Source organism: Salmo salar, unplaced genomic scaffold (assembly GCF_905237065.1).
Source record: "Salmo salar unplaced genomic scaffold, Ssal_v3.1, whole genome shotgun sequence".
NCBI classification, from domain to species: domain Eukaryota; kingdom Metazoa; phylum Chordata; class Actinopteri; order Salmoniformes; family Salmonidae; genus Salmo; species Salmo salar.
The window spans coordinates 82,501-92,500 of record NW_025550501.1 but is presented as its reverse complement, the minus strand read 5'-3'; the positions used below and the strand labels follow the sequence as shown (position 1 = coordinate 92,500).

General features: G+C 44.6%; 1 protein-coding gene across 2 annotated transcripts in view; it reads left to right on the top strand.

Annotated features, from left to right (window-relative positions):
• Window positions 1–1,473: 1,473 nt before the first annotated feature.
• LOC106593229 (transmembrane protein 192) overlaps window positions 1,474–10,000 on the top strand; it is a 24,992-nt gene continuing 16,465 nt past the window's right edge. Inside the window, exons 1-3 of one of the 2 annotated variants that reach the window (XM_045713831.1) lie at window positions 1,486–2,101; window positions 8,967–9,119; window positions 9,874–10,000. The exon at window positions 9,874–10,000 is cut by the window's right edge and continues 132 nt beyond it. In XM_045713831.1, the coding sequence (XP_045569787.1) occupies window positions 2,072–2,101; window positions 8,967–9,119; window positions 9,874–10,000 (310 nt within the window). In that variant the 5' untranslated portion in view covers window positions 1,486–2,071. Of the gene's footprint in view, window positions 2,102–8,966; window positions 9,120–9,873 lie in introns of both variants that reach the window. The other variant, XM_045713832.1, reaches the window with a different exon arrangement.

Below are 10,000 nucleotides of genomic sequence, written 5' to 3'. Positions count from 1 at the left end.
AGGTAGGTGAAGGTATCTGAAGGTATCTGAAGGTATCTGAAGGTAGGTGAAGGTAGGTGAAGGTATCTGAAGGTAGGTGAAGGTATCTGAAGGTAGGTGAAGGTAGGTGAAGGTATCTGAAGGTACCTGAAGGTACCTGAAGGTATCTGAAGGTAGGTGAAGGTAGGTGAAGGTAGGTGAAGGTAGGTGAAGGTATCTGAAGGTATCTGAAGGTAGGTGAAGGTAGGTGAAGGTAGGTGAAGGTATCTGAAGGTAGGTGAAGGTATCTGAAGGTAGGTGAAGGTAGGTGAAGGTATCTGAAGGTATCTGAAGGTAGGTGAAGGTAGGTGAAGGTAGGTGAAGGTATCTGAAGGTAGGTGAAGGTATCTGAAGGTAGGTGAAGGTAGGTGAAGGTATCTGAAGGTATCTGAAGGTAGGTGAAGGTATCTGAAGGTATCTGAAGGTAGGTGAAGGTAGGTGAAGGTATCTGAAGGTATCTGAAGGTAGGTGAAGGTATCTGAAGGTAGGTGAAGGTAGGTGAAGGTATCTGAAGGTACCTGAAGGTATCTGAAGGTAGGTGAAGGTAGGTGAAGGTATCTGAAGGTATCTGAAGGTCAGTGAAGGTATCTGAAGGTAGGTGAAGGTAGGTGAAGGTACCTGAAGGTATCTGAAGGTAGGTGAAGGTATCTGAAGGTAGGTGAAGGTAGGTGAAGGTAGGTGAAGGTAGGTGAAGGTATCTGAAGGTATCTGAAGGTAGGTGAAGGTAGGTGAAGGTAGGTGAAGGTATCTGAAGGTAGGTGAAGGTATGTGAAGGTACCTGAAGGTATCTGAAGGTAGGTGAAGGTAGGTGAAGGTAGGTGAAGGTATCTGAAGGTATCTGAAGGTAGGTGAAGGTAGGTGAAGGTAGGTGAAGGTAGGTGAAGGTATCTGAAGGTAGGTGAAGGTATCTGAAGGTAAGTGAAGAAACCTGAAGGTATCTGAAGGTAGGTGAAGGTATCTGAAGGTATCTGAAGGTACCTGAAGGTATCTGAAGGTAGGTGAAGGTACCTGAAGGTATCTGAAGGTAGGTGAAGGTATCTGAAGGTAGGTGAAGGTAGGTGAAGGTAGGTGAAGGTAGGTGAAGGTATCTGAAGGTATCTGAAGGTAGGTGAAGGTAGGTGAAGGTAGGTGAAGGTAGGTGAAGGTAGGTGAAGGTATCTGAAGGTAGGTGAAGGTAGATGAAGGTAGGTGAAGGTAGGTGAAGGTAGGTGAAGGTATCTGAAGGTAGATGAAGGTATCTGAAGGTATCTGAAGGTATCTGAAGGTCAGTGAAGGTAAGTGAAGGTATCTGAAGGTCAGTGAAGGTATCTGAAGGTATCTGAAGGTAGGTGAAGGTACCTGAAGGTAGGTGAAGGTAGGTGAAGGCAGCCATTGTAAACATCCATAGACTGTATACACAACCAAGGCTATCATTTTTACATTTTAGTCATTTAGCAGACACTCTTATCCAGAGCGACTCTACAGTAGTGAATACATACATTTCATTTCATGCTCTACCAACTGAGCCACAGGGAAAACCAAGGCAATGATAATTGATGTGTGGGGTATTGGCACCACCTGGTGGCCATCAACAGTATTAAAGCCTTCCGCCTGCGTCACACAAACCAAGGAAGTTGGAAAAGAGTTGCCTTCCTGTGGATGATAATGGTAGTCCTGTCAGACAGAGTCAAATGGGAACACAATAAGCTTTGGCAGCGGCACCACAGGGTTAGTTATACAAATCTTTGGTGGCACTGCACATTAAAGCTAAAATCCAGACAATGAGTTTACAATAATGTGTCTTAATAAACACAGCAAGGTTTCTTTTTTTAAAAAATCTTTTATCGTTTAAAACAACACGGTCCTCGTCTACAGATACATGATTTAGTTAATAGTGGAACCTTTATATGGAAGAGTGGGCAGCCGACCGGACCAATAACAGAGGAACACAGCTGTCGCATGAAAGCAGAGTATGTCGCTAGACACTTTTTAATACAAATGCTGTGTGTTTCTTTCTGCTTTATAAACCTTGAAGAGCTAACCTGTACGACTTTTAAAAAAAAAAACACACACCATGGAGTCGAAAGGGATGTCGCAACATGCAGTAAGTCACCATAGTGAAATGTTTTATTCCGTATTGTGGTCAGATACAAACTGCTAAACATGACTTATCCACTCGGTTAGCTTGTTAGTTATCCTGCCATTGGATTAGTTATTCAGCTATTTATCTACCTGAACTATATGTTTACCTCTGTTACTCTCTGAGATGAAACATGTCTTGTTAGCTGATAGATAGATAGATTAGTTATTCAGCTATTTATCTACCTGAACTGTGTTACAACAAACCGGGTTTTCAGCTAGCAAGACATTTACAATGTTACATCTCATATGTTGTGTTTTCTGTACAGGCTGAGACTGACGGGATGTTAATTGTGTCATACTTAAAGTAAAAGTAAAGATAATTTACCGTAACACCCTGTATATAGCCTCCACATTGACTCTGTACCGGTACCCCCTGTATATAGCCTCCACATTGACTCTGTACCGTAATACCCTGTATATAGCCTCCACATTGACTCTGTACCGGTACCCCCTGTATATAGCCTCCACATTGACTCTGTACCGGTACCCCCTGTATATAGCCTCCACATTGATTCTGAACCGGTACCCCCTGTATATAGCCTCAACATTGACTCTGTACCGTAATACCCTGTATATAGCCTCCACAATGACTCTGTACCGGTACCCCCTGTATATAGCCTCCACATTGACTCTGTACCGGTACCCCCTGTATATAGCCTCCACATTGACTCTGTACCGTAATACCCTGTATAAAGCCTCCACATTGACTCTGTACCGTAATACCCTGTATATAGCCTCCACATTGACTCTGTACCGGTACACCCTGTATATAGCCTCCACATTGACTCTGTACCGTAATACCCTGTATATAGCCTCCACATTGACTCTGTACCGGTACCCCCTGTATATAGCCTCCACATTGACTCTGTACCGGTACCCCCTGTATATAGCCTCCACATTGACTCTGTACCGTAACACCCTGTATATAGCCTCCACATTGACTCTGTACCGTAATACCCTGTATATAGCCTCCACATTGACTCTGTACCGTAACACCCTGTATATAGCCTCCACATTGACTCTGTACCGGTACCCCCTGTATATAGCCTCCACATTGACTCTGTACCGGTACCCCCTGTATATAGCCTCCACATTGACTCTGTACCGTAATACCCTGTATATAGCCTCCACATTGACTCTGTACCGTAATACCCTGTATATAGCCTCCACATTGACTCTGTACCGTAATACCCTGTATATAGCCTCCACATTGACTCTGTACCGTAATACCCTGTATATAGCCTCCACATTGACTCTGTACCGGTACCCCCTGTATATAGCCTCCACATTGACTCTGTACCGTAATACCCTGTATATAGCCTCCACATTGACTCTGTACCGGTACCCCCTGTATATAGCCTCCACATTGACTCTGTACCGGTACCCCCTGTATATAGCCTCCACATTGACTCTGTACCGGTACCCCCTGTATATAGCCTCCACATTGACTCTGTACCGTAATACCCTGTATATAGCCTCCACATTGACTCTGTAACGTAACACCCTGTATATAGCCTCCACATTGACTCTGTACCGTAATACCCTGTATATAGCCTCCACAGTGACTCTGTACCGTAATACCCTGTATATAGCCTCCACATTGACTCTGTACCGTAATACCCTGTATATAGCCTCCACATTGACTCTGTACCGTAATACCCTGTATATAGCCTCCACATTGACTCTGTACCGTAATACCCTGTATATAGCCTCCACATTGACTCTGTACCGTAATACCCTGTATATATCCTCCACATTGACTCTGTACCGTAATACCCTGTATATATCCTCCACATTGACTCTGTACCGTAATACCCTGTATATATCCTCCACATTGACTCTGTACCGTAATACCCTGTATATAGCCTCCACATTGACTCTGTACCGTAACACCCTGTATATAGCCTCCACATTGACTCTGTACCGTAATACCCTGTATATAGCCTCCACATTGACTCTGTACCGTAATACCCTGTATATAGCCTCCACATTGACTCTGTACCGGTACACCCTGTATATAGCCTCCACATTGACTCTGTACCGGTACCCCCTGTATATAGCCTCCACATTGACTCTGTACCGGTACACCCTGTATATAGCCTCCACATTGACTCTGTACCGGTACCCCCTGTATATAGCCTCCACATTGACTCTGTACCGTAATACCCTGTATATAGCCTCCACATTGACTCTGTACCGGTACCCCCTGTATATAGCCTCCACATTGACTCTGTACCGGTACCCCCTGTATATAGCCTCCACATTGATTCTGAACCGGTACCCCCTGTATATAGCCTCAACATTGACTCTGTACCGTAATACCCTGTATATAGCCTCCACAATGACTCTGTACCGGTACCCCCTGTATATAGCCTCCACATTGACTCTGTACCGGTACCCCCTGTATATAGCCTCCACATTGACTCTGTACCGTAATACCCTGTATAAAGCCTCCACATTGACTCTGTACCGTAATACCCTGTATATAGCCTCCACATTGACTCTGTACCGGTACACCCTGTATATAGCCTCCACATTGACTCTGTACCGTAATACCCTGTATATAGCCTCCACATTGACTCTGTACCGGTACCCCCTGTATATAGCCTCCACATTGACTCTGTACCGGTACCCCCTGTATATAGCCTCCACATTGACTCTGTACCGTAACACCCTGTATATAGCCTCCACATTGACTCTGTACCGTAATACCCTGTATATAGCCTCCACATTGACTCTGTACCGTAACACCCTGTATATAGCCTCCACATTGACTCTGTACCGGTACCCCCTGTATATAGCCTCCACATTGACTCTGTACCGGTACCCCCTGTATATAGCCTCCACATTGACTCTGTACCGTAATACCCTGTATATAGCCTCCACATTGACTCTGTACCGTAATACCCTGTATATAGCCTCCACATTGACTCTGTACCGTAATACCCTGTATATAGCCTCCACATTGACTCTGTACCGTAATACCCTGTATATAGCCTCCACATTGACTCTGTACCGGTACCCCCTGTATATAGCCTCCACATTGACTCTGTACCGTAATACCCTGTATATAGCCTCCACATTGACTCTGTACCGGTACCCCCTGTATATAGCCTCCACATTGACTCTGTACCGGTACCCCCTGTATATAGCCTCCACATTGACTCTGTACCGGTACCCCCTGTATATAGCCTCCACATTGACTCTGTACCGTAATACCCTGTATATAGCCTCCACATTGACTCTGTACCGTAACACCCTGTATATAGCCTCCACATTGACTCTGTACCGTAATACCCTGTATATAGCCTCCACAGTGACTCTGTACCGTAATACCCTGTATATAGCCTCCACATTGACTCTGTACCGTAATACCCTGTATATAGCCTCCACATTGACTCTGTACCGTAATACCCTGTATATAGCCTCCACATTGACTCTGTACCGTAATACCCTGTATATAGCCTCCACATTGACTCTGTACCGTAATACCCTGTATATATCCTCCACATTGACTCTGTACCGTAATACCCTGTATATATCCTCCACATTGACTCTGTACCGTAATACCCTGTATATATCCTCCACATTGACTCTGTACCGTAATACCCTGTATATAGCCTCCACATTGACTCTGTACCGTAACACCCTGTATATAGCCTCCACATTGACTCTGTACCGTAATACCCTGTATATAGCCTCCACATTGACTCTGTACCGTAATACCCTGTATATAGCCTCCACATTGACTCTGTACCGGTACACCCTGTATATAGCCTCCACATTGACTCTGTACCGGTACACCCTGTATATAGCCTCCACATTGACTCTGTACCGGTACCCCCTGTATATAGCCTCCACATTGACTCTGTACCGGTACCCCCTGTATATAGCCTCCACATTGACTCTGTACCGGTACCCCCTGTATATAGCCTCCACATTGACTCTGTACCGGTACCCCCTGTATATAGCCTCCACATTGACTCTGTACCGGTACCCCCTGTATATAGCCTCCACATTGACTCTGTACCGGTACCCCCTGTATATAGCCTCCACATTGACTCTGTACCGTAATACCCTGTATATAGCCTCCACATTGACTCTGTACCGTAATACCCTGTATATACCCTCCACATTGACTCGGTACCGTAATACCCTGTATATAGCCTCCACATTGACTCGGTACCGTAATACCCTGTATATAGCCTCCACATTGACTCTGTACCGTAATACCCTGTATATAGCCTCCACATTGACTCTGTACCGTAATACCCTGTATATAGCCTCCACATTGACTCTGTACCGTAATACCCTGTATATATCCTCCACATTGACTCTGTACCATAATACCCTGTATATAGCCTCCACATTGACTCTGTACCGTAATACCCTGTATATAGCCTCCACATTGACTCTGTACCGTAATACCCTGTATATAGCCTCCACATTGACTCTGTACCGGTACCCCCCTGTATATATCCTCCACATTGACTCTGTACCATAATACCCTGTATATAGCCTCCACATTGACTCTGTACCGTAATACCCTGTATATAGCCTCCACATTGACTCTGTACCGTAATACCCTGTATATAGCCTCCACATTGACTCTGTACCGTAATACCCTGTATATAGCCTCCACATTGACTCGGTACCGTAATACCCTGTATATAGCCTCCACATTGACTCGGTAGCGTAATACCCTGTATATAGCCTCCACATTGACTCGGTACCGTAATACCCTGTATATAGCCTCCACATTGACTCTGTACCGTAATACCCTGTATATAGCCTCCACAGTGACTCTGTACCGTAATACCCTGTATATAGCCTCCACATTGACTCTGTACCGTAATACCCTGTATATAGCCTCCACATTGACTCTGTACCGTAATACCCTGTATATAGCCTCCACATTGACTCTGTACCGTAATACCCTGTATATAGCCTCCACATTGACTCTGTACCGTAATACCCTGTATATATCCTCCACATTGACTCTGTACCGTAATACCCTGTATATATCCTCCACATTGACTCTGTACCGTAATACCCTGTATATATCCTCCACATTGACTCTGTACCGTAATACCCTGTATATAGCCTCCACATTGACTCTGTACCGTAACACCCTGTATATAGCCTCCACATTGACTCTGTACCGTAATACCCTGTATATAGCCTCCACATTGACTCTGTACCGTAATACCCTGTATATAGCCTCCACATTGACTCTGTACCGGTACACCCTGTATATAGCCTCCACATTGACTCTGTACCGGTACCCCCTGTATATAGCCTCCACATTGACTCTGTACCGGTACACCCTGTATATAGCCTCCACATTGACTCTGTACCGTAATACCCTGTATATATCCTCCACATTGACTCTGTACCGTAATACCCTGTATATAGCCTCCACATTGACTCTGTACCGTAATACCCTGTATATAGCCTCCACATTGACTCTGTACCGTAATACCCTGTATATAGCCTCCACATTGACTCGGTACCGTAATACCCTGTATATAGCCTCCACATTGACTCGGTACCGTAATACCCTGTATATAGCCTCCACATTGACTCGGTACCGTAATACCCTGTATATAGCCTCCACATTGACTCTGTACCGTAATACCCTGTATATAGCCTCCACATTGACTCTGTACCATAATACCCTGTATATAGCCTCCACATTGACTCTGTACCGTAATACCCTGTATATAGCCTCCACATTGACTCTGTACCGGTACCCCCTGTATATAGCCTCCACATTGACTCTGTACCGTAATACCCTGTATATAGCCTCCACATTGACTCTGTACCGTAATACCCTGTATATAGCCTCCACATTGACTCTGTACCGTAATACCCTGTATATAGCCTCCACATTGACTCTGTACCGTAATACCCTGTATATAGCCTCCACATTGACTCTGTACCGTAATACCCTGTATATATCCTCCACATTGACTCTGTACCGTAATACCCTGTATATAGCCTCCACATTGACTCTGTACCGTAATACCCTGTATATATCCTCCACATTGACTCTGTACCGTAATACCCTGTATATATCCTCCACATTGACTCTGTACCGTAATACCCTGTATATAGCCTCCACATTGACTCTGTACCGTAATACCCTGTATATAGCCTCCACATTGACTCTGTACCGTAATACCCTGTATATAGCCTCCACATTGACTCTGTACCGTAATACCCTGTATATAGCCTCCACATTGACTCTGTACCGTAATACCCTGTATATAGCCTCCACATTGACTCTGTACCGTAATACCCTGTATATAGCCTCCACATTGACTCTGTACCGTAATACCCTGTATATAGCCTCCACATTGACTCTGTACCGTAATACCCTGTATATAGCCTCCACATTGACTCTGTACCGTAATACCCTGTATATAGCCTCCACATTGACTCTGTACCGTAATACCCTGTATATAGCCTCCACATTGACTCTGTACCGTAATACCCTGTATATAGCCTCATTACTGTTATTTACTGCTGCTCTTTAATTATTTGTTACTTTTATTTTTATTTTATAATTTTTTTCTAAATGTTGGTTAAGGGTTTGTATTCAGCATTTCACAGTAATTTCTACACCTGTTGTATTCGGCGCATGTGACAAATACCATTTGATTTGATTTACAATTTAAAGTGTAAATATATATTTTCCCGTTGTGTAAATCCAAGAGTCTGTTTTTGAGTTTAACCATGATAAAGTGCAATGTAAAGTTGGTGTGTGTGTGTGTGTGTGTGTGTGTGTGTGTGTGTGTGTGTGTGTGTGTGTGTGTGTGTGACAGGTCAGTTCATCAGTAGATGTTTCTCAGAGTGTTGAGGAGGACCCTTTAGTGGATGGACCGCTGATCTCCCATGATGCCCTGCAGTCTGCTATCAGGAGAGAATCCACTTCTCTCCCCACACACTTTCCTGCTGTCCTGCTGCTGTTGCTGCAGGTACACACACACACACACACACACCTGTAGTAGTGTATAGACACACACACACACACACACACACACACACACACACACACACACACACACACACACACACACACACCTGTAGTAGTGTATAGACACACACACACACACACACACACACACACACACACACACACACACCACACACACACACCTGTAGTAGTGTATAGACACACACACCTGTAGGTCTCTATAGTCTACAGGTCTCTATAGTCTACAGGTCTCTATAGTCTACAGGTCTCTATAGTCTATAGTCTACAGGTCTCTATAGTCTATAGTCTACAGGTCTCTATAGTCTACAGGTCTATAGTCTACAGGTCTATAGTCTACAGGTCTATAGTCTACAGGTCTATAGTCTACAGGTCTCTATAGTCTACAGGTCTCTATAGTCTATAGTCTACAGGTCTATAGTCTACAGGTCTCTATAGTCTATAGTCTACAGGTCTATAGTCTACAGGTGTCTAGTCTACAGGTCTATAGTCTACAGGTCTATAGTCTACAGGTCTATAGTCTACAGGTCTATAGTCTACAGGTCTCTATAGTCTATAGTCTACAGGTCTATAGTCTACAGGTCTATAGTCTACAGGTGTCTAGTCTACAGGTCTATAGTCTACAGGTCTATAGTCTACAGGTCTATAGTCTACAGGTGTCTAGTCTACAGGTGTCTAGTTAGCGTTGGGGTCCATGTCTGTGTTTTGTCTGACAGGTTTTCTCTCTGTGTCCCCAGGTGGTGTATGTGTCTCTGAGTGTGTGTGTTGCCGTGGTGTGTGTGTTGGAGGTTGGCCGGGAGGTGTGTGTCCGAGCGTTGGGTGACGTTGGGGGGCGGAGTGTGGTGGTGATCGGGAAGGTGTTTG